General features: G+C 42.2%; 1 protein-coding gene across 1 annotated transcript in view; it reads right to left on the bottom strand.

Annotated features, from left to right (window-relative positions):
* Positions 1-16,153, bottom strand: part of Tg (thyroglobulin) — a 188,328-nt gene extending 172,175 nt beyond the window's left edge. The window contains exons 1-9 of the mRNA XM_069991843.1: positions 16,087-16,153; positions 15,020-15,128; positions 14,433-14,530; positions 13,097-13,300; positions 12,506-12,665; positions 6,257-6,363; positions 5,694-5,837; positions 5,056-5,241; positions 471-1,568 (exon numbers count right to left, since the gene is read on the bottom strand). Coding sequence (XP_069847944.1) covers positions 471-1,568; positions 5,056-5,241; positions 5,694-5,837; positions 6,257-6,363; positions 12,506-12,665; positions 13,097-13,300; positions 14,433-14,530; positions 15,020-15,128; positions 16,087-16,153 — 2,173 coding nt within the window. The remainder of the gene's footprint in view (positions 1-470; positions 1,569-5,055; positions 5,242-5,693; positions 5,838-6,256; positions 6,364-12,505; positions 12,666-13,096; positions 13,301-14,432; positions 14,531-15,019; positions 15,129-16,086) is intronic.
* Positions 16,154-24,721: the final 8,568 nt, after the last annotated feature.

Raw genomic sequence — 24,721 nt, 5'->3', positions numbered from 1 at the left:
CAACACCACAAACATGCATGTTGTAGTACTTAAAGGCTAAACAAATCTCCTCATTGGCTCTTTACAATAGTTAACGTCAGCCAAGTTTTCCAGGAATTTTTTTTTTAATTTCAGTCATGGGTCTTGAACTCTGGGCCTGGGCACTGTCCCTGAGCTCTTCAGCACAAGGCTAACGCTCTACCACTTGAGCCACAGGCCACTTCCAGTTTTATAGTGTTAATTGGAGTTAAAAGTCTCACGGACATTCCTGCCTGGGCTGGTTTTAAACAGGGAGACTCAGATCTCAGCCTCCTGAGTAGCTAGGATTATAGGCGTGAGCCACCAGTGCCCAACTCTAGGAGAATTTTTAAGTTGCCTGTTTTGCTAGTAAATGACATTGCTCATTAGCTGTGAATTAACTAATAATTTCCCTACAATGCACTGGGTCTGGAGTTACAGAGAGACTTAGGTTAAATATCCAGTAGACTTACATTGCTTGGGTTCACCAATTACACTTTGAGTTCCAGGAATAGCCTGACCCTCAGCATCTACACAGAAGCAGTCTGAGTTGAAGCACTGGACGGGTAGGAAATATCCCTCATTAGTACAAGAAGGGGTGAACAAGCTGGACCCCGCAGGCTGGCTGCTCAGGAGGCTTTGCATGCGAGCCCTCAGCTTCTCACATTTTGTGGGGCACCTTGGACGTCCTCCTCTGACCCTTGAGCCAGAGAGTTCTTTCCCTTGAGAATCCACACACCAGCACTCTCCAGCAAAGCACTGGACATCTTCATAGCTGCCATCAGTGGTGCATGATGGGACAAAGAGCCTTCCAGGTGTTTCCCCACAGGCCTGGGAGCTGAGCGCCATTTCCATCACATCGCCCAGATCCCGTGCTACACTTTCAGGCACAGCAGTAGCTTGTTGCAAGAAGAGAAGGAATTCTGGAAGCTCCAGGAGAGAAGCAAGGAATTTTAAGGCATTTTGATTCTCTTGTAAATTGACTTCAAATCCAAAAGTTCCTATAACTGTCTTATTCTTAACAACCTCTTTAGAAGCACCAGAAGTTTCTGTGGCAGAATTTGAATCCAATCCCCCAGAAAGTAGCTTAGCTAGCTCTACTGTTCCCCCTCCATTCTGGAAGCCAGGAAGACCAAGTTGCTGAAAAAACTGACTGAAATTGAAAGTGCCTCTTGTGCCAAGGGCCCCAGACAAGTTAAACTGACCAACGTTCACCAAAAATGTTCCTCCAAAGAGGTTTTGCTGGAGTCTCCTGGGGTTGGTGGTGAACTGAAGGGCCAGGCGAGCCAGCTCTCTGGAGGGCAGGATTGCCTTGATGGCCTCTTTTAGCAGACTTCCTGGCATGGATAACTGTGGACCCTGCCCTGCCACCACGGCATGGAGAAGCCCAGAATTGACAAAGAACTCTTTGATTCTGGGTGAGCAGAATGTGTCAGGTCTAGCTCCTCCTTGAGAGACCCATGTTTTCTCAGGAGCAGAGAACAAATTGTGCTGGCTGAAGTAGCCTGAGGTTCCAAAGTAGAGCCTGGACAAGGCCTGCCTCCTTTCTGAGGTGCATGACTGGTCTTCAGCTGCATGAGACAGAAGGAACAGGTTTTAGAAGGACACGGTTTTAGCATCACAGGCAGTTCTAAAATAGTATTAGTTGTCAAAAATTCAATCAAGGACACCTACATTGTAGATCACATTCTACCCTGTATCCTCTTCCCTTTCCTCCCCTTCTGAGGTGGCTCTCTAGGACTGTTTTGGGGAAAGAGTATCCTGGTCCATATGCCCTCTCTGTTTTCTCTAGGTTAGATCATTTACTATAGCAAGTCAACTCTCATAGACCCTGGTCCACATTCTGAAAGCCTGACCACATGTGCCCACTGTGCAGGGTTGAATGGTATTCCTTCCAAAGGTATGCCTAACTCAGAAAGTAAGCTTATTAGAAATAAGATCCTGGCAGATGTAATAGCATTATGCTGGACTCTGAATCCAGTGGCTTGGGCTCCTATGAGAAGATTTTGTGTAGATATAGAGATGAAAAGGAGGAAAGCCAGGTTAGGACCAAGGCACACACTAGATTTATGTTACCATAAGCCAAAGAACATCAAGAATGTCCATACTCAGGGAGAATAGGGCCCCATCAACACCTTAATTTCAGATATCTGTGCTCCAGAACTCTAGAAAACAATTCCTGTTGTTGAAGCCACCTGGTTTTTATTTTATTCTTAGCAATTTATGATAGATTTGTGTTTACTAACACACTATCTTCTAGCCTTCTCTTGTCTTCTTAGTGGATTTACGTGACTGCCTGGTACCTCCATGTAAGTAGACTTGCTTAGGCTAACTAGTTTATGTCTCTGAGTATAAGACCCACATGTTGAATGCTATTAGTGTTTTTTATAATAAGAAATAGCTCCCACATTGTAATACATAATATTAAAACTACATAAGGAATATATTATTTGTATAGTTCAATATAGTAATACCCACCCTGACAACACACCTAGCATATCTGCCTTGACCTCTTGACCTCTCTTTGAAATTACTGATGAAAAGTTAATTAACTCAGGCCAGCTGTATGCATGATGTATATTGGGAACAGATACCTGAATATGCTCACAACTCTAGGCCTAGCCCAATAACCAACTCACTTTGCTGAGCAGACAGTTTTCAGTTGTGTAAGTTTTTTTAAGTCTTAAATCGATACTTTTTTCTTTATCTTTGTTCCTTCCCCTCAACTTCCTTGCAAGGAAACTCAAGAATGCTTTTTTGGTTCCAGACAAGATCATCTTTCTCCTCTCCTTATCTCACTGACCACAGGAATGAATGAACATCCAGAGACTAACTCAAGCACATCAGAGAATAAGTGGGTGTAAGGCCACCATCTTGCCTGCAGTTATGCGTCACATGTACATCCAGAAGCCTCTGCTCCCGGGCTCTCCTTTAAAACATCATCTTCCCCAATAGCAGCTTACATAGGCCTCAATTTGCCTGGAAAGACTGATAAACCTTTCCTTTCACTAAAACCCTGTTCTCATTGTTTAGAATTGGCTTAATTTCTAATGTCAGTCCTTTCTAAGCATCCTGAGTTGACTATAATCACATGCAGGAAAAAACTGTAAAATTCAAATGTTAAATGACTGTCAGTCATATAAGTAGAAGTAAGTATGCTCCATTTTTCTCCATAAAACCATAAATCTTAAGGGACCTTTAAACCACCTAAACTTTTAAAAATAATTCTTTCCTCTTGGTTTGCACAGATGCTAAAACAAGAAATCAGCCAGTTTCCCTCAGTAACCAGGCAACCAAGAAAGAACTGGAACATGTGGTGAGCAGGAAAAAGACCTGGCAGCACATGGACACACAGCACCTCCCTTAGCAAGGCACAACTTCCCTTAATGGATATCACAGGAAGACATGGAGACATAAAGTCCCCAGCTTTTCTTCTTTAATTCTCATCTTAAGAGCCTGACCCCCACATGCATTTCCTCTATAGCATTGATAAGGTAAAGCCTAGTTGTGTTGTTTCTATGCGTCACTTGTTTCCATGGCAACAAAATAGATGCATCAGAGAGGAAAAGTGAAAATATGTGAACCATCCATGCCTCTGATGCAGTTACTGTTTTAATTAACAAAGTCAGCGTTCTTCCTTTCTACCCGAGGGAAAGAAGGCACATTCTTCTTACAATGTTTGCAAATACCTCAAGGAAAGACTTCAAATTTATTTAAGGATTTTTTTATGTTCTTACACTCAGAAGATAGAAAGTTATCAAACACTAGAGAAAATATTAAGTTGGACAAATTGAATGATTTTATCAGGAATTATTAAATGAATGCTGATACATATCTAATCTGAAGCTATATAGACAGGTTCCTCCCTTATTGCTTCAAGACTTTCTGAAGCTTCCCAACTCCCCCTGTAAGCTGGCTCCCTATCCCCTTCAGTAATATGCTTCACAATCTAACTAGGAAGATGAGATGGAAATGGCTAGGGATAGTGTTTATAGTGATTTTTAGGCCTCAACTTTCCCACCTTCCATGCCGAATCATGGGTTAAATTGTATCTTCCAAAATTCATGTCTTTCCTAGGATCACAAAAATGTGATCTGATTTGGCAAAATTGTCATTGTAGATGTGATTGGCAAGGATGAGCTCCCATTGGATTAGGGGAGCCCCTGTAAGAAGAGATAACACAGACAGTCACAGAGAAAAGGTAGCTATGTAACCATGGTAGCATGGTAGCATGACTTACCATTGTAAGTCAAAGACCCAGGATTGCTGGCAACCACCACAGCCATCAAAAAATGAGAAAAGTCCCTGCCTTCTGAGGCATCATTGCCCTACTAACACCTTGCATTTATACTTTCAGCCTCCAAAACTCTGAGCAAAACTGGTTGTATTAAGCTATGTAGTTTCTGATAACGTCTTGCAATAGTCCTAAGAACAAATGGAGTTCTACCATCTCTCATCAGAACATCACAAGCCCCCTTGCTTCAGGCCCAATGTTCCTTTCAATTCCTCCTCTAAGGATACTGGATGATTTGTTTCTCACACAAACCCATCACAGCTGGAACCTCAGCAGTCTTCAACAGCCCTATAATTATAGCATGACAATCTTGAGCCTTGGCTATAAGAAGGGCTTCACTGAACTGCTCTTGCTCTTCCATCTAGTGAGCATCCTCCTCTGTGTTCCAACAAGTACTTCCTTCATGAAGTTTCAGTGTGGGTCAATTGTTCAGTGTGGTAACAGTTAACAACAGCCTTCGCTGGTGCCTTCTTCTCACACATACCACCAGACAGAAGTAACAACTCAGTCCCCTTTATGTTCCTCCAGCTACCTGTGCATATTGCTCTTTCAGCCCAGCTACGCTCAGCCCTCGGTACTCCTTGAGAAATGATGGCTGACATGTGGTGAGAAATACATTGGCAGCTAATGATAATACACTGTTCTTCAATCACATTAAGCAGGTGATAAACATTAGTGGACTTTGGAGAGGTGAGGGTAGAGAAACGGTTACAGTTACAGTACTTGAAGAGACCAGAAAGGATGGCCCTGGAGAGGAAACCCACCACAAGATGGTAGCTGCCCTTGCTGCCGAGTGCCTGGGATCTCAGTCCCCTGGCTGTCTACACACCAGCATGGCCCATCCATCTGGCACTGTACTGGTTGGTAGTCCCCATTTCTGCCGCATCTTGGAATATAAGGGTGATGAAATCTGGTGGCTGCAAACTGCTCTACTTCACATTTAGTAGGACCTGGAAGAGATGTCACAGCAAAGGCCATGGGTTATGACAAATGCCTGTATATTTGCATTGTACAGTGCAGTTGGAAGGCACAATGAGCTAAATCTTGGCTTTTAACCTGTGCATAGCCACAGACTAAAACAACCCTTTTTTTGTTGTTGGTTGTGGGGCTTGAACTCTGGGCCTGGGTGAAGTCCTAGAGCTCTTTAGATCAAGGTAAGTGTTCTACCACTTGGGCATAACACCACTCCCCATTTTCTCATGGTTAATTGGATATAAGAGTCTCACAGACTTTCCTGCCCAAGCTGGCTTTGAAACATGATCCTCAGCTCTCTCTCAGCTTCCTGAGTAGCTAGGATTACAGGCGTGACCTACCAGCACCTGGCCTGAAACGACCTTAAACCCAGGTCCTCAAGCCCCAAGTAGAAACACACAAATCACTCTCCTGGCAGCATATTACTTACATCGGAATCTGCCAGAGATAACGAATTGAATTGCTAAGAACCGTCTTTTCAATATCCGGTATAGGGTGCTTTCAGTGAAGGTAGATGCCAAACCCAGGTCAGCAAAGATGGTATCATAGATTTCATCCAGTAACAGCTCCAAACCTAAGCAGAGGCAGCCACAATTTCAGAGATGGGCAACTTCAGGGACAGACTTCACCAGCTGTGTTATGCATGGACTCTGAACAATAATAGTTTCTAAAGTCAGAGTTGGGGTTTAATTACGCAAGTTCCAACTCAAAAAGGAACTTGCCTAGAGAATACACTCTGATTTCCACTTGTCAACCTTAAGGTTACATCTACCCAAGGTTGGGGGGACTTCTTTCAGTGTGCAAAAGGGCACTGTATGGTCTGGTAGCAGCTGCATGTAGGGTTCCATATCTGAAATACCTCTAAGACTGTATCTTCTTCCATACCGATGGGATCCTGACAGAGAAGCAAATAGCTTCCAGAAATGGTTATTTCTACCTTACACTATCTGCCAGCAGTGTAGTCTCAAGGTAGCTGAGAAATAACCTGCTTACCTGTCTCAGCCAGCTCTCGCCCTTGGCTGTCAGCACAATAACAGTACCCAGATACCTCAGGGAACCTGCTTTGGAAGGAACTGAAGGTCATAAAGGCATCTGAAAACCTGAGAGAGAATGAGATATATGGTTACTGTTTTATAAAAGGAAAATGATCACCTCCTCAAAATTGGTGAACCAAGTCCTCTGAAAGAATATCTTCATTAGGCTCCATGCCACATACTCCAGGGGCCTGCAGCCAGGCAGAGTAGTGAAGGAAACATGCTTAGCTGTGATGTACCCATTAGTGTTTTATCTCACTTGGTGGAATTTGATCAATTTATGCCCATATGTGTCTCAAAGAGCTTGCAGAAAGCAAGATTTGCATAGATCAAACTATCGTTGCATTCCTGGAGTGAAATCAACTTGGTTTTGTGTATGATCTTTGTAATATGCTGTTGAATTTGATTAATAAGAATTGAACTGAGAGCTCTTGCATCTATGTTCATCAAGGAGATTGGTTAATTCTCTTTTTTGTTACATCCTTGTTGGGTTGTTCATGAGGGTAATACTGCCTTGATAGTGCTACATTAACAGATTCTTTCACTACAGTCTAATTCTAGAGATATATGATCGTTTCTTTTACAAACTTGTGGTATACTATAAACTTATTTCATTTTTTTATATAATCAAAGGATTCCAGAGCTCTTTACAGCTTTTCAAAAACTTGTAAAGAAGACAAAATCCACCATAGGAAGTCTATGAAAAGGAAATGAGATGTGCTAATCCTTGTCAAAACACACTATAAACATTAATGACCAGAGTACCATCTTATCTCTCTTTTGCTCTATAGGTTGATGAAAGGTCTGTCTTAATCATGTCTGACCAAACAATTGTTACAAGCAGCCATTGGCTAAGTCCCCATGTTTTACATCCTGGTCTTCCTGTGTGCATCAACTGAGTCAATAGAAACTATTTTTACCCTTATGTAACATTGATTTTTTTCCATGCTCTATATAAACCAGCATGCAAGGCTTGAACATGTATTTTTGTCAATGTATGTAAATCTATCCCCAAACAAACAATAAGTTAAAAGAAACAATAATTCTGCACATGAACATATCTATTGATAAAAAACAATGAAAACAACACTTATGTTGTTTTCACCAGACTGATGGGAATTTTTTTTAAAAAACTTACAATAAACAAAATAAAACCCTGTAGATGAGTATGCTAATTATGAAATCTCAAGAAAGGGAGCATGTATAACAGTATGTAAAAGGCAGTAGCACAACATAACCTAATCTACTACATAATCTACCACATAAAGGCATTGGGAAGTTAGGTGCTGGTAATCCTAGCTACTCAGGAAGCTGAAATCTGAGAATTATGGTTCAAAGCCAGCCTGGGCAGGAAAGTCCATGAAACTCTTATCTCCAATTAACCACCAGAAGACTGCAAGTGGTGCTGTGGCTCAAGTGGTACAGTGCTCATCTTAAGCTGAAGATCTTAGGGACAGTGACCAGGCCCACAGTTCAAGTCCCATGACTGACAAAAAAAAGCCATTGAAAAGGCAATGCATGGGAGAGCAACTGCCCAGATATAGGCAACAGATTTTTTTTTAATTTGAGCAAAAATTAATATGTAAGATAAGATTTTTTTTCCATGTTGCTTGTCTACTGTGTGCATGCATGTTATATAAAAATAAAAAGTTAGAGTTCAAGCCCCACAACTGACAAAAAAAAAAGTTAATTTATTGGAAACTGGGATTCAAATTCAATGCTAAAAATGCTAACAATTCTATAACAATTGTTTTTGTTGTTGGTTGTGGGTCTTGAACTCTGGCCTGACTGCTGTCCCTGAGCTTCTTCACTCAAGACTAGCACTCTACCATTTTGAGCCACAGCTCCTCTTCTGTTTTTTTGAGTGGCTAATTGGAGATAAGAGTCTCATGGACTTTTCTGCCCAGGATGGCTTTGAACCGTGATCCTCAAATCTCAGCCTCCTGAGTAGCTAGGATTACAGGTGTGAGCCATCAGTGCCCGACTATAATAGTTGTTTCTATCTGTTGAGCAATACTTTGCTAATTCAATCTGCAAAATATTTTGTAGTCCACTTGATGCTCCTAAAAGAAAGATTGTATTTCTTCTATCTTAGTTTAGAGATGAGGAAGATAAGGGATATGGGTCACCATATTTATCAGTGGTGAGAACTGGAGCTTACACCCTGGTCTCATTCACCACATGCTACTAGTCTCTGCCAGTGGCTTTATTCAGTACATGTTTGGTTGCTCCTGATCTCTTGTGAGGCAATATGACTGCACTGACTCTTCTCTGAAGGTGCAATGCTTCACTTTTCCTGGCACGTAACAGGTGTTGAAAATACTGGGCTGGGTAGATGCAATGACCAGTCACCTGACTTGCCTCAGTGGGCTCTGGAATCCATTCCAACACAAGGAACAAGGAGATTAAATCACCTATTCCATGCTTTGAGAATGGAATCAAATGGCTAATATTGACTTCCTGGCCTAGAGAAGCTATGACCTACAGGACCTTTGTGATATTTTCATTCTGCAATTTTATAGTCCAAGTCCTTCTCTTGGAGTCTCTGCTCTTATATACTGACCAATTCCTGGACCTACCAGAGCGCTTAGCATGTATCCCTCTTTATATCTTTCCCTTCCTGCATGTTAGAAATGACTTGCTTCAGGTAGAGTCATCACACCCTCCCAAGGAAAAGAGCTTTATGGACAATTTAGGACTGCCACTTCATCTTCTCTGGGGCAGACACCCTGTGCTGCCATCTTTAATCCTGTTTTGCCAGTTATATAGATGTTAAGATGAGCTAAAGGCCTAGAGCTGATGTATCAGAATTTCCTTCCTTAGCTAACACATGATTTTTAGTAGTAGTTGCTACTCAAACAGGGTAAAAGGCAGTGTGTATTGAAAATAAGATGCTATAAAAGCATTATGAATGTTTGAGCTCATCATAGTAAGTCCATAATTCTCACAACTATCCTTTCAAATAATCTCCATCCCAGAAAGCTGGGATGTAGAGTGGCAACTTGATTAGATCAAATTCACCCAGCCAACAGCAGGGACCACGTATCCTAAATCTTCTTCCATTATTCTCTTGATATAGAGCATGACATGATTCTGCCTCCAACAGAGTGAGTTCAAGGTTTAAATCATCTTTGTTTCTGTGTTTCAAAGTCAGACTTGATAGAGTCCAATTTTTATGGATGGTTTCTGAAATAAAATGGTAGGCCCCCTCCTTTAGCAAAGTAATTTTTATTGTTAAGATTGTTGAGTTGTTGCTTCTGCTATTTCTATTGGCAATGCTTTCCCAACTCTAAGCCTAATAGTGATTACATCATACTCCACTCACTCCCCAGCTTAACATTATCCTTTGCTTATCTGGAATCCAGATATACCTGGCATCCTGAGTCTGTATTACTTACAAAAAAGAAAAGGATCTGTTTTCCACAGTGAATGTTTGGATTGGTTTTTGTTAAACAAGGAATGCTTACCAATTAATTTTTTGAACTTAACTAGACTGCCCTCTTGTGGAAATAGCTATGAATTGTACATTCATCTCAAGTCCTACACCATTCTTTTTTTTGGGGGGGGGGGGGGAGGGAAGGGGGGTCGTGGGGCCTGAACTCAGGGCCTGGGCGCTGTCCCTCAGCTCTTCAGCTCAAGGCTAGCGCTCTACCACTTGAGCCAAAGCGCCACTTCCAGCTTTTTCGTTTTATATGAGGCTGAGGAATGGAACCCAGGGCCTCATGCATACAAGGCAAGCACTCTTACCACTGAGCCACCTTCCCAGCCCCTCCTACACCATTCTTCAATGTGATGACTATTCACATTACCATAGATTGTAGCCCTACTACATTCAAGATCCTGTGCTATGGCATTGTGAGGAACAGAGATGAATAGCAATAATGCAAGATAATAAAAACATCCAGACATCTGTGGACCTATTAATAAGCTCCTTAGCTTCTGCTGTAATGTCATCATTTGTGTACTAAATAAATTTGTGTACTAAAAACTATAACCATCAAATGACTTCTATTAATACTGGAATAAGGTTGGGTAATACTGGAATAAGGTTGGGTAATACTGGAATAAGGTTGGCTCATACCTGGAATCCTTACTATTCAGTAGACTGAAATCCGAGGATTATAGTTTGAAGCCAGAGTGGGCAGAAAAATTTAAGAGACTCTTTTCTCCAATTAATAAGCAAAAAGCTGCAATTGGAGTTGTGGTTCAAGTGGCAGAGCACTAGACTTGAATAAAAGAGCCAAAGAAGAGTGAAGTTTAAGCCCCAGTATTGTCATTTACCAAAAATATTAAAGTCAGTGAAAGGATGAAAAATTCCCTGTGTATTGTGAGTACTTAGTTAACTTGAACTGAGAACACATTGACTTGCATGGATACGTATAGTAAATGATCCTGTTGGAGATTTCTATGTGCTCTCCGACAGGTCATTCTCTATTCCCCAAAGGAAAAGAATCTAATCTACATATGCTAAAACTGGGTGGTAGGTGAGAATTCCTTGTTGATGCATAGTAATTCTGCAAATTCTCAATGGTCCTATCAATGAGGTGACATCAGACCTGCACCATGGCCTGTTGAGCAGGGCATTGCCTTTTATTGCACAGCTGGAGGCACTGAGGCTCTGGAAAGGTAAATGGCTAGGTCACGGTGCTAAAAAGTGGCAGAGGCAGAATGCAGGTCACAAAGGCAAGTGCTATGGGGGAAAGACAGTACTGGCATGCAAATAGATGGAGTGTGCCAGAGTGTGGCAATGGAGGGGAGAGGGACTCAGGGAATGGGAGGTTGGGCTTTGGTCCAGAAAGAGCAGTTCAAGCCCAGCTTCCTAATGCTGTGGGCAAATGCCTATAGCCTCTTGCCCTTGCTCTTTAAGATCAGCATCTAAGACTTTATGTTTTAGGTTGAACATACAAAGTTGTTAATGCTCAACTTCATGGGCGATAGCCTAATGAGAGCTCCTACGTTTAAAAAAAATATATTATGCAGCTCAAACAACGCAGGGCCCTCTTTGTGCGCATGCTTTCAGCCTGAGGGTTCTGGAACAGCCCATGAAAATGTCCCTTCTCACACAGGAAGAGTAAAGGTTTGTTTTAGAAGCCAGCTATATATAGTAGCTCAAGTTCTCCTGCAGTCCGCCCTGTGCAGTTCCTAGGCTGGACCTTTTCTCTCTTACTCAGACAAGCCCAATTGCCCATGAAGTCAGCACACGGGCCCTTCACAATGATCAGGTAGCTATCTTGAAACAGCCAGAGCTATCTACCTACTTGTCTCAAGATTTATCATCCATCTCTCTGTTTTGCCTTTGCTATTTAAATCACTAAAAAGTGCCTATACAATGGCCCTATCTTTGCTATCAGTTTTCTTTTTCTGATGATCCTGTTGCTGCCTATCTCTTCTTCTCTACACCAGCCTGGCTCCTCTGAATGGCCCATGGCAACCACATTTCCCTCGGGGCTCCCTCGGGGCTCCCTGGGGCTCCCTTCTTCCACAGAGACCCCAGCATGATCGTAAAATCCTCTCTATATAAAGAAATAATCTTTTGGCTCTTCCATTTTCCTCCATTGAATATGCTAGTTGCACTCTGTATTTTGTATCGTAATGTACTATGGAATCTTCTCCATGTCAGCCGTTCTAGCTCTAATGCAGTCTCTTGAATGACTACATATGTATTTATAGAGACTCAACATTAGTCATCCACTATCTTTGATAATCACTCAGCCAACCCCCTCCATTCTTTCTATTATGCTCTGATGAAAACCAATGCAGTAGGCACCCCAGTATGTGTGTCTTCACACTCTGATACTCTCCTTTTCCTGGGCTAGCTGGACTAAACAGCACATGTATAATAAATAATGTAATGTAGTAATCATGTACTATAGTAAAGTAAAATAATGTGAAACGTTTATGGCATAACTTGCCAGTTGGCTTTGTTGAAAACATAGCCATGCAGCATAGGAGGGAAAGATATAATTTCAGCCTTTGGTATAAAGTCTCCATATGCAACCCAGATTGGCCTGGAACTCACTATGTAGCTCAGGCTAGCTCTGAACTCACAGTCTTCCTGCACTCACCTCCTGAGTGCTAGGATTACAGGCACAGGAGGACACCACACACAGTGAGATGTATGTGAATTCTCCCCTCGGCTGTGCATGTGACATAGAGCACTTTAGCTCTCAAGGTAGAGTGGGCTCTGGCAGGTAATGACTCCCCTTACCTGTTATAGTTATGGAGCAGATCAAAAATCATCATGTCCGTGATGTTGACAAATTTGCACTGGACGGGCATAAACTCCCCATCTGTGGAACACTGCGGTGGCGACTTGTCTCCCACCCCGTGGAGAAGACGACGGTTTCTTATTTCACAGCTCCTTGGACCTAAACATTTTTTATGGAACATGTTCACTGTTATTATTTCTTGGCAGAACTGAGGTTTAAACTCAAGACCTTATACTTGTTAGGCAAGCACTCTACCCCTTGAGCCACATCCCCAGGTGTAAAAACTCTTACAGCCTTTGGATGTCTAGATGAATATGTTTCTGCCTTTTAGACAGATAAAAGACCAACTGCGACTAAGATCTGACTGAAACAGGTGACCTACAAGTGTTCATTGACATCCTCCTTGTCTTTTTACTGGCCTTTAATTCAGAAGCAAGCATGGATGAATCATCCGTCACTACACAATTTCAGAAGTAATCAAACCTGTCTGCACAAAGCTTTCCTTCTCCTTCTGAGAGCCAGGCTCTGAGTGACAGTGGGTAAAGCTGCAGCCTGCACAGGGATATGGTACCAGTGCATAGGAGACTTACACTGTGTGGGCTTCCCCAGCTGGCGGGTGCCGTACACCTCCATCCCCTCTGTGTCCACACACCAGCACTGCCCTTGCCACAGGTCACACTGCACAGGTGCGTAGTCCCCAGAATCCTGGCACTGAGGAAGGTAGGTGGTGGCCGTGCTGTTAAGGTAGCCACTCAGTAAGATCTCCTGTTTGTGCAGCTGGCAGAAGGACAGACCTAAGAACACCGAGAGTTGTGTCAGAGGAATGCTGAGAGAGGTTAATGGAAATAAATCCAAGTAGACCCTCATTCTTTCCCTAAGGGATGCAGTAGAAAGGGAGCCAGTGGCAGGGGCTAGGGATGCTCAGCATGGTACTCAGAATGCTCCAGTATCCTGGGAACAGAGACAAAGAGGGTATGTCTCTCTAGTGCCATGCTCATCAAGTAGACACACAATGGCCACACACTGTCCAGAGAGATCAGGCTCAGAGCTTGATGAAATCTGATTTGCACATGCCTGGGCTGTGTGGCTTGAGGAAGCTGCTTTGCTCCTCTGTGCCTCTCTCTCCTCTTGTACAGAGAGAATAACAGCTGCCTCTCTCCAGGGACACAAAGGAAAGGGACGTTAGTAGTATTTACCCTACTGAAAACCACTACTCACTCAGTGCATGGAGTGTTTTAAGTCTCTGCACTACAGGAGAAAGATGGAATGCTTGTGTTACAGGAGAGAAGCCTTCTGAAGCTCAGAGAAGAGCATGGGACATGGTCAAGACCAAGTGGAATGTGAGATGCCCAACTTGATCCCCAAGCCAGCCACACTGTCTACATAAAACCAAGGTTCCTGACAGGACTATTGTCTCCCCCTGGAGGCTTGATTTCACCATTCAAGGTGATCTGTTCAAAATGACCTTGGTTTTAGAGGTTGGACATCAGCTAAATGGGCAGTTTCTTTGACAATTGACCTTAACCATCATTGTAACTAGACAGCGTTTACCTAGCTAGCTTTTTCCCAAATCCTAGAAATTCCTCCCAAACCCTCCAACAGCAACCCTAATTTTCCACCTGCCTTCTGGTTTCAGGACACTTAGAGGTCTATCAGCCATTGCTCACTCTGTACCAGGTATGGTGCCTAGCGTAAGAGAAGCCCTTGGCAGCTACTTGCTGAACAAATGACTTCAATGTCTCGTTTGATTTTCACAGGGATCTTTAGGAAACAGGAGCATGTGCGGTGGGCAGGAACTTGTCTTATTCTAATAAGAAGACCAGCAGCCCAGAGCGAGAGCTGCCTGGGTCATCACCCAAAGCTCTACTCATTCCCAGAGCCAGGGTAACCCTTCCCGGCTTTCCTGTCATGTTGGACACCACTTACAAGCCACTGGCCTTCCCTGCTGCCTGCTGCCTGGCACTTCCTTGCCATCAGCACCCACACACCAGCAGGAACGGCCGTCATTTTGGCACTGGACAGTCCTGAGGAGGAGATACAGGAGGTGACACCATTAGAGATCCTGGAAGCCACTAGTTCCCACCTGGTAAGGGGCAGGAGATAACAGGGGGGTGTGGAGGACCAGGGGTCTCTTCCCACAGAAGAGAAGCCTAAACCGAGAGCTGCAGGATAGCCAAGGAGAGAAGAAGAAAAAAGAGGGTGTTTGAACCTTCCTACAGACATGGTAGGACTGAATTTTCAGTGCTAGAACAAGAGACATGGGTACAGGGACAAACCCTCACAAAAGGAAGGCACCCTAGTTAATTCCTCTCTTTCCACCCTGAATTCGCAGATGTCCTGACTGAGATCTGGCAGCAGCTCAGGAGAACTGAAGCTGGGCCAGGCTAGGCATATGCAGGGCATGCTACTCATGTACTCTGAGGACTACAAAGCATGGTGGAGGGCAAGGAGAAAATTCCAGATGCTCTTCAAGTCCCCTGGTCCCAGGAGTATCTTGAGGAAGTCAGTCTTACTGGAAGCTGCCATCTTCAGAGCACTGGGGTATGTAGTCTGCTTGCTGCAGAAAGGCCCGCTCCCTTTGCAGCTCACAGGGACGAAGCGGTTGGGCATCGACCTGGTATTCTGGGCAAAGGAAAGTGATTTAGGATGGAAGAATTCAGTCTGGATCCCAGCCACAGACACACATGCTTCTCTAGTACATAGTCATTAACCTTCACAGTTGAACAGACTTGGCAGTCGTTTGCCTTTCCCAGGATCTCATTAGGTCCTTTAATCTTTTGCACTGCCCCAGGAAGTGATGGTAGTACTTCCATCCACCAATGTGGTATCCGTACTCTGACAGTGGAAGTAACCTGCCCTAGATCACACAGCTGCTGACAGAGAATTCCTAATCAAACCCTGGGAATCCATGCGGCCCAAACTTCTGTGTGCTAGACAGAACACCACCAGAACTTTGTCCTAGACTGGATTAACCTATTACCTGGCACACAATGTGAAGTAGTTAACAAAGCACACCATGTCATGCTTTACTGAGAAGCTGTGTGACACGCACAAATCCCTCCTGAGTTGTAACCATACCATGAGGTATGACATGCAACTTTTTCATGCATGGCAGCTGGGCAGTCTGTCCATAGTTGAACAGGTAGGCATCTAAGTCAAGTATAAAGCTTAAGTCTATTTCACTCAACCAGGAAATTGATTTTTTTCCCTATTGCCTGCTGTCTATTCCTTAAATATTATCATGAGTGACATAGACTTGGGTAGCCAAAGGGATTAAAAGCCAATCTCAATGCCAAAAACTTGACCCAAGAGTATGGTAAGGAGGAGCTAGACCTGAGTTAGGAATATCTGCTTCCTAACTCTACTGTTCCAATCACCAGAGCTGTGATCTCAGGCAACACAGCCACCTCTCTGAACCCTTGCCTCTTTATCATCTAGAAATGAAAAGCAAATAACCAACCTCTGGGTTAAATTAAATCCGACAGCAAGTGTAAGGGTCTTGGGGCAATGCCTGGTTGATGTAGAAGCCCAGTGCCTGACAGTCCCCTCCCTACCCACCTGCCTCAGCTTCAGAACTCACCAAAGATGTTGGCTGATACCAGGCAGACTGAGCCCAGCAGGCTGAAGACCCACAGGACCAGTGCCATTTCCTGGCCCCTTCCTGGGATAAAGAACCAGGAGCGCTGTCTGACCTAGGAGCCCTGGTGGCTAAGCAGCTTTTATAGAGCAATGAGGGGCCGTTCTTGCACTCTAGGGTACTCAGTGGAGCAGTGACTCACATAGCTTTCTCTGGTGGTCACGGGGCATGCCCTCTACCTGCGTCTACTCCCTATGAGGACACTTGAGTGGCTATCAGGGCATGGGAACCCGTCTATACCCTGGGGAGCAGAACTGGGTAATGTGGCAACACAATTGTTTACTAGCCAAGGACAGAGTTCTGTAGCCTTGTAGTGACAGGATAGAGCCACTCTAGAAAGAAGCCATCTCCCAATTTTCCTCCCTCCTTCCTTCCCTTGCTCCTTCCCTCCTTCCCTTACTCCTTCACTCCCTCCCTCCTTCCCTCTCCCTTCCTTACTCCTTCCTCCTCCAAGTTTTAGTCAAGAGTTTTAGACACTGTTCTAGACAATGAAGATACACACACACACACACACACACACACACACACACACACACACACACACACACACACACACACACACACACACACACAGCAGAGAAAAAAATAAAGACAAATTCCTGTCCTCGTAAATGTACAATGTAAGAATTTCAGGCTGAGTGCCACTGGGTCATGTCTATAATACCTGCTATGGGGAAAGTAGAAATCAGGAGGATTACAGTTTGAAGACAGAACAAAATGCTCATAAGATCTCATCTCCACAGAAAAAGGTGTGGTGGCAGGTGACTGACACTCAAGCTACTTGGGAAGCAAAAATAAGGAATCATGGCAAGCAGAACACAAAGAAAAAAAACTGAGGGTCGAGCTGAAGCAGCAGAGTACCTGCCTAACAAGCATAAAACTCTGAGTTCAAACCCCAGTATGTCCAAAATATAGAAAAAATTTAGTGTGGAAACCATTTATGTATACATGCTCACACAAATGCAACAGCACACATATTTCTGATCCCATTTTTTGGGACAGGTCTACAATATGGCTTTAACTTAGTTAACTTTAACAGTTCCACACTAATTATCTGTGTTATACAACACATCTGTACTGTTCTCAAGCCAAGTGATTTAAAAAGCACATATACTCTTCTCAAAGCAAATGCTTTTAAAAGCACATAAGAACCAATACCATCAGTTAGTCCCTGGCTGTTAGATTATTTACCATCCCTAGGGCTTCATTCTGATTTAGCATTTGATGAATAAGTCTAGAAGGGCCTGTCATTTGTCTCTCTGTATGAAGATGATTTCATCAGCACAGGGATGTATGAGCTACATGAGCTCTGTGGAACAGGCACTATAAGAAGAGCATTGTGCCAAAAGGCACTCAGAGGATTCCACACTAGCGGCTGGGCCTGCTGAACTTATTTCTGATCCCATTCCTTCCCATCATTCCCAGGACCTTGGGAGCTATGCTAGAAGAGCAGGAAGATGCAAAGCCACAAGGAGAAGCCCATATGTTTTGGCTTGTGTGAGTGGCTACATGACAACCAAACAACCAGTGAAGTTGCTCATTAGTGCTGGCAGTTCCTATCGTCATCATTTTCTGTTTGGCAAAGAGTAATCACAAAGGTGCAGAATGACAGCTCCATAGGATAAGGGTAGTGATGGGTAGGAGAAGGAGTAAGTGGATGACCTGGGAAGGTCACTGAGGAAAGTGGTGGGACAAATGAGAATCCAGAGAAACACTATACTAGGAGCAGACAGGAGACAGGCTGGGGGATGCCCTGCACCAGGAGAAACCTCAGGGCCCACTCAGGGGCTGTAGTTTGGGTAGCCATAGATGATAACCAGGTGAAAGTATGTGACACGTTTAAAATAGTTTTGGACAGGGAGGCAGTGCACGATACTGGCTACAATGGCAGTGGCTCTGGCTGCCATTGCAAGGAAGCATACCATGGTCGCTTAAACCACAGGTGTTTCTCTTCTTATGGTTATGGTGTCTGGGACTGTGAGCACATGGAGGCTGTGGGGTTGGTGTTGTCAGGGACTCCTCCCTCTCTACGGCTGTGGGTGGCTGTCTTGTCCCCATACCTTCAGCTGTTCTTTCCTCTTTGCATATCTGCATCCACTTCTCTTCTCTTCAAGGATACCAGTCTAACTGGCTTAGGGTCCACCTTTTTTTTTTGGTCATAGGGCTTGAATTCTGTCCCAATCCCTGCTGCCTTCCTGACTTTGTATGGTTCCCAAACATGTGCCCAAGTTGACTGAGGGGGTCATATGCTGAGTCACTCTTTCTGGCCTGAGCCCGAGGAGGAGAAGAAGAGCCCAGGCTCTCTCTAGGGTGTCTCTGCTTCACTGGATTTGGTGATTTGAAACTCTGGGCACAAGATCTGTGAAGCAGGCCAGGATGAAGAGGACTGTGAGGGAGAGGGATTGTAGCCACAGGAGTGGACTCTCTTCAGAGCACCCTTCAGAAGACAGTGGGGTGTTCTGTGGAGCAAATCTGGCTGGACTTTCTCAAGACACCAACTGCTGCCCCACATCGCATGAAGAGTGCTTCTCTCCACCCAGGCAGTGGAGCAGAACATGAAGAGCACCAAGCCAATGCCCTCCATCCTGCAATGTCCTGTCACAGTGACTCAGCTTCTTGTTCCTGCTGTGTTTCCCTGAACATGCAGGTTTACAGGGAGACTGCACGGCCATGCCTCAGACAGGGCTCTGTCACCCTGGTGGGCTCTGCATCTTTGGCTCCTATTTCCCTTGACTCCAGAGATTTGGCCTAAGTTTCTCCTCCATCTATATCTTTCCCCAATCTGAGGACTCACATAGACTATTCTGTGTGTAATATGTGGCACACAGAAGAGGAAATGCTGTAAAGGGAATATCAGACATCACTATCACTGTTACCTTACCCCCACAGGATTTGCTTCCCCAGTCTAACCTCTCCCCATATTTAAAGATCCCATTCACTGCTTCTCCCCCTCTCTCATCCCTCGTGACAGCCACATTCCTCCTTCTCCTAGAATTTCAGGGCAATAGTAAAAATCCTTGCCACTTGATATCTATACCAGTAAGATGGAGGAGAAATAGTTTTCCCTATCTCCCCTACTAAGTATAGCTAAAACCATGTTCAATATCTGAAAGAAGACAGAAGACACTGAAAGGGAGAGGGAAGGAGGTAATGTGGCTAAACATCTCAGGACCAAGTGGACATGGTATTGAGTCCTCGGGTTTTCATCTTGTTCTTATATGTTTCAGATTGCATTTGGAAGAAGTATGAAACAAATAAAAACAAAGAAAGAAGAAAAGAAGGAAGCCAAGACCAAAAACAAAGAAAGAAGAAAAGAAAAAGGGAAGGAAGAGTATAAGAAAGGGAGAGAGGTAGGGAGGGAAGCAAGGAAGAAAGGAGGGATGGAGATGGGAGGGTGAGAGGGAGGGAGGGAATACAAGCAACTTAAACCACAATTCCAGACAAAGGGATCTTGCAAGCCAAAATCTTTTAGGTAATAGCCTCTTAAAAACAGCAAGAAGAGAAAAGCTTAGCTCAAAACCCCTCCTAAGCTAACCAAGCTCAAGTGAGAAGTCTCAACTTCTACCTCAGGAGAATGTAAGAGGATTCCCAAGACCAGACAGGGTGATGTGGAAATGATACCCTAATGAGCCCCTCTCTGTAGTATCAATGGAAACCTTCCATAGAGCTTGGCCTTCCATTCCTGTCTAGTGGTAAAAGAGGATCACTTCCACTTACCACTGGGATGGTATCAGAGAGGCAGAGTGCAGAATCAGGACCTTCTCTATTGCTTAGCAGTAAGTAGCAAGACTATCTCCAAGAAGTTGGGGCAGGGCAGGGGTCAGGGGTGCATTGGTAGGAGCCTGAAGAGAGCTGGAACTCCCAGGGGCACCCAGTGGGAAAAAGCAAACACTACCTGCCAGGTGACAGTGGATTTGAAGAACTTGGACTTCTAGCCTCGCCTGGTGGTAAGAGTTGCCTCCAGTTCTCCACTAGAGTGGTCAGACAGTGCTTAAAGGGAAGACTCTTAACAAACTTGCTGACATATGCCCAATTGCATAGGTTTTGATTTTTTTTAAATCACACATTGTTCCAAGAACCAAGAATGTCATATTATGTAAAAAAAAAACCCAACACTTTAAAAATGTTACATTGAATAAACATAGCTAGCAATGAAAAAAAAATGGACAAAGGCAGTACTAAATGACAGCTATCTGAATTGTCTGATTTTAAATTAGACATCCTAAAAATGCTTCAAGATATTATGAAAAAATTTGAAGCAAGTGAAAAAGCACAGTCTCCATAAAGAAAGCCAAGATACAAAGAAAAAATACAGAAATTTTAGAACTGAAAGCTAAAATAACAAAAATAACTTGACAAATATGCTAAATAATAAAATAGAAGGAAAAGAAGAACTTGAAGTCAGAACAATAGCATGAACCTATCTGAACACAGAGGAAAAATAGACTTAGAACTTAAAATAAAAATAACCATTGTCTTTGTGACTTTTAGCCCCAAAAGATCTAACACTAGATTGAATGCCAGAGAAAGGAAACAGTGTTGGCACTAAAAAGTTATTTGAGGAAATACTGGCTGAAAAAGTCCCCAAATCTGTCAAAAGTCATAAACATGCAGATCTAATAAACTAAGCAAAATCCAAAGAAGAAATTCAAAAGAAATCAGTGTCAAAACACATCAAAGTCAAACTTTTGAGAATTACAAAGAAAAATTGTGACTAGCAAGGGAGAAACAATACCTTTCCTGTAGAGGAAAACAGTTCAAGTAACAGTAGACTTCTCATAAGAAATAATGGGAGGAAAGAGGAAAGGGTAGGACCCTTTTCACTGATTGAAAGATTCAGTTCAGTGTTCTATATTCAGTAAATATGTTCTTAAAGAATAAAATGAAATCCAGACATTCTCAGATGGAGGAAAGTTATAAGAATCTATTGCCAGATTTCCTAACTTAAATGAATAGATAAAAAGAAAGAAAATGATGAGATGGAATCTTGGAACATTAGAAAGAAAGAATATGGAACATACAGAAAATGGGTAAATATAATAGACTTTCTTTCTCTTCTTAAGTTTCCTAAATCAGTTTTCTTTGATGGTTGAACACAATCTAATTTGGTTTTCTTCAAAGTGTGCAGAAAAAAATACTTATAAACACAAGGGACTGAGCCAAGTATAGTAGCTCAAGGCTGTAATCCTACCTTTTTGGGGAGGTGGAGGTTGGGATATTGTGGTTCAAGGCTGAGATTCCATCTCGTTAATGGCTGGGCATGATAGCACTCACCAGTGATCCTAGCAGTATAGGGAAGCAGATAGAAGGATCATAGTCGAAGCCTGTCAGGGCATAAAGTGAGATCTTACCTAAAAAAGTAACCAATAAAAATGGCTAAAGGAATAGGCCAAGCTGTAGAGGGCTTGGCTAGCAAACACTAAGTCCTGCATTCAATCCCCAGTATTGCCAAACAGACAAGCAAACAAACAAGGAGGGTGAAGACATGGATGCAGAAGAAAGATTTCTATACTTTGCCCCAATTTGTAATGTCAATATCAGTAGATTGATATGTTAAGCACATATATTAAAACATCTAAATGAAACATTAAAAAGTCAACTAAAATGCTACATATAAATTAAAATAGAATTCTAAAATCATGTGTAGTAATCTATAGGAAGATAAAAATAGAAAACAGAGTGAACAAGCAGAAAAGAAAAATTAAATGTCAGACTTGTTGGCCTCACTGTATCAACCATTAATATATACATTACAATATATTACTATATATAATATATATGGTTTAAATATACTATTTATAAATATAAATCAACTGATTATACAAGAAATCATGAACCAATTGCGAAGTGTCTGCAAAACCTCACTTCAAAAATAATTCAAGAACGAGAATTAAGGATTAGGAAAAAGATATACATGTGAACATTAATAAAAAGAAAGTAGTGTATCAGAAAAAGCATTTCAGAGCAAATAAAAGTCTTAAGGGAAAGGAGTCTTAGGAGTAAGAATACAAAAGAGATCAATGGTACCATCCCACAGCAGGATCCTATTAAATCTTATAGAATACTCCATTGAAAAAGGGCAGAACATACATTCTTTTTAAGTACCCATAGAACATCTACTAAGATAGAGACCATATTCTGAGCCATTAAACTACTTGAACAGATTTAAAAATCATTGAAACCATACACAATGTGTTTTCTGAGCACAGTGGACTCAAAGTAGAAATTAGTAAATGAAAAACAACTATAAAACCTCCAATCACCTATAAACTAAATAACATTTCTAAATATTTCAGTTTGAAGTCTCAAGGGAAACTTAAAAACACATTCAAGCGATTGTTTCTAACACATTTATAAGATTATTTGTTGCTTGGTATGTCCCTCCCCCATGATATAACCCCTGCTTTCACTGTATTTGATGTCAGTATAATTTGTGGAGGGGAAGGGGAAAAACAAATCGTTTAAATAGAGTTACAGGTGGACCCATTGCAACAATGAGATGTACAAGTCGTTATGTCGAAAACGAACTTTACAACTTTGGTGGGGGGGAGGGGGGAAGGGGGGCGGAGAAGGGGGATCAGGGAGGATTTGGTGGCGGGGCAGGAGGAGGATGGGAAGGGATGGGAAGGGGAAACAAAGGAGAAGCCTACAATGCTTGATAGGAAATGTACTCATTATCTTGCCCATGTAATTGTAACCCCTCTGTACATTATTTTCACAATAAAAAATACATATTAAAAAAACCACATTCAACACCCAAAAATATTAATACAAATACCAAAAGCCATGGTACACAGCTTAAGGGAAAACTACAGTGGAATGTTTATATTAGAAAAGAAGAAAGGTTACCTGCCAAATACCAACATCCATGAAAAAGGAACAGAACAGGAGGCCAAGAGTAATTGGGGGAATAAACCTTTCTCAGAGACTACAAACCAAGAGTCTTTCCTTCTGAACTATATTCCCTAAAATATACCACCACTAAACCTGCACTAAGTTTAATGGTCTTACAACCATTAAAAAAATGGAGAGAAAAGTTCAGCCATTAAAATTGTTCTTTGTATTTATGAAGTAACATGGGACGACTATATGACTCTGGGCCCCAATTTTCTCCTCTGTAAAACTGACTCTGTTTTGGTTGGTTGTTTAGTAGTGCTGGCATAGAACCCAACAATACAAGCACTCTATCACTGAGCTACCCTATTCTAATCATCTCTAAAGTTGTAGTGCTCTTTGTACCTAACTTCAGATTGTGATTATAAATGAATTAATACATATTAGGTGCTTAGTATTGTTTCTGGTATGCCATAAGCACTTTTTTTTTTCAAACATGATATATTTTCAGTGGCTGCATCCCCTAGACATAAATTTTATATGGATCCATTTCTGTTTTCAATGTATTTGAAATCTATCAATTTCAATTTCCTTTTACGAAACTACAACCTAAATAGCTAAATCCTATAATTGATGTGGACAGCCTGTGGAACAATAGGAACGCTCATTCATCTGGTGGTAGTTTTAGTTGTGTTTCTGAATACTCTGTTGTATGCCATACATCTATTTCTGAATCTTTAGGGTATGTCTACAGTCCAGATTGCTGTAGCTTTATAATGAGCCTGTAAATAAATAACTGTATGATCTCTAGATTTGTTCTTTTTTTGTCCAAAAGGATATTCTAGGTCCTTTGCATTTACATACAAGTGTGAGAAAATTTGCTAATTTCTACTTGAGTTTCAAGTTATTAACTAGGGTTTCATTACATCTGCCTATTAGAACAATTTGACACATAAAAAAAACATTGAATTTGCTGATCTATAATTGTCATGTCTATTCGTTTGTCACCTTTATTGTCAGCATTGTTTTCTGTGTGTAGCTTATGTGTGTAAAAATTATCATTAAGTGTTCATATTTTTCAGGCCATTAAATATGCTATTGGTATTTAACTTCAATTTCCAACTGATATTTGATCATTCACAGAAATACTACCTGTGATAGTGTCCTTAAACTTTTCCTTATATACAACCTGCCAGCTAAATCTGTTTTTCCTCCTTTCCAGGTGAGGTCCCTTTCATTTGTCTGTGTCGTTGTGACTCATTCCACTGGGAGGATAGTACATGCATTTCTGGAAAGGGGTGGGCACAGAGGGCATACATCTACACAATTTTTTCTCCCTTGAACAAAAAAGCCTCAAAGAAGCAAACCTAATTCAGTAATATAGAGTAAATTGGAAACCACAACCTTTGCAACTATTTAAATTACAAACTTCCAATGAAAGAATGAAAGCCCCAGTGTTCATAGCTATGATCTCAGTGATACATTGTATAGTTTTTAATCCTCTCCTTTCTTACCTTTGCTCCCTCATTGAATGCCTTGGATTGTCTAATAAACTCAAGACTTGTCTCTAGTTCTACCTTAAAGAGTATTAAAAGGAAACAGGTATCAGAAATGGATTGCATTTTCTCAATACTTCTTTAGAAAGCTCACAAATCACTTACAGATTGCTGTTTTAATATACATTATCTGTTTCCCCAAACATTTCCATCTACAAATCCATCTTACTTTCCTGGGTTGGCCATGT

This window comes from Dipodomys merriami, unplaced genomic scaffold, assembly GCF_024711535.1.
Source record: "Dipodomys merriami isolate MVZ:Mamm:240054 unplaced genomic scaffold, mDipMer1.0.p SCAF_4, whole genome shotgun sequence".
NCBI classification, from domain to species: Eukaryota; Metazoa; Chordata; class Mammalia; order Rodentia; family Heteromyidae; genus Dipodomys; species Dipodomys merriami.
Note: the sequence above shows the minus strand (reverse complement) of the source record. Positions and strands in the feature narration are given on the sequence as shown.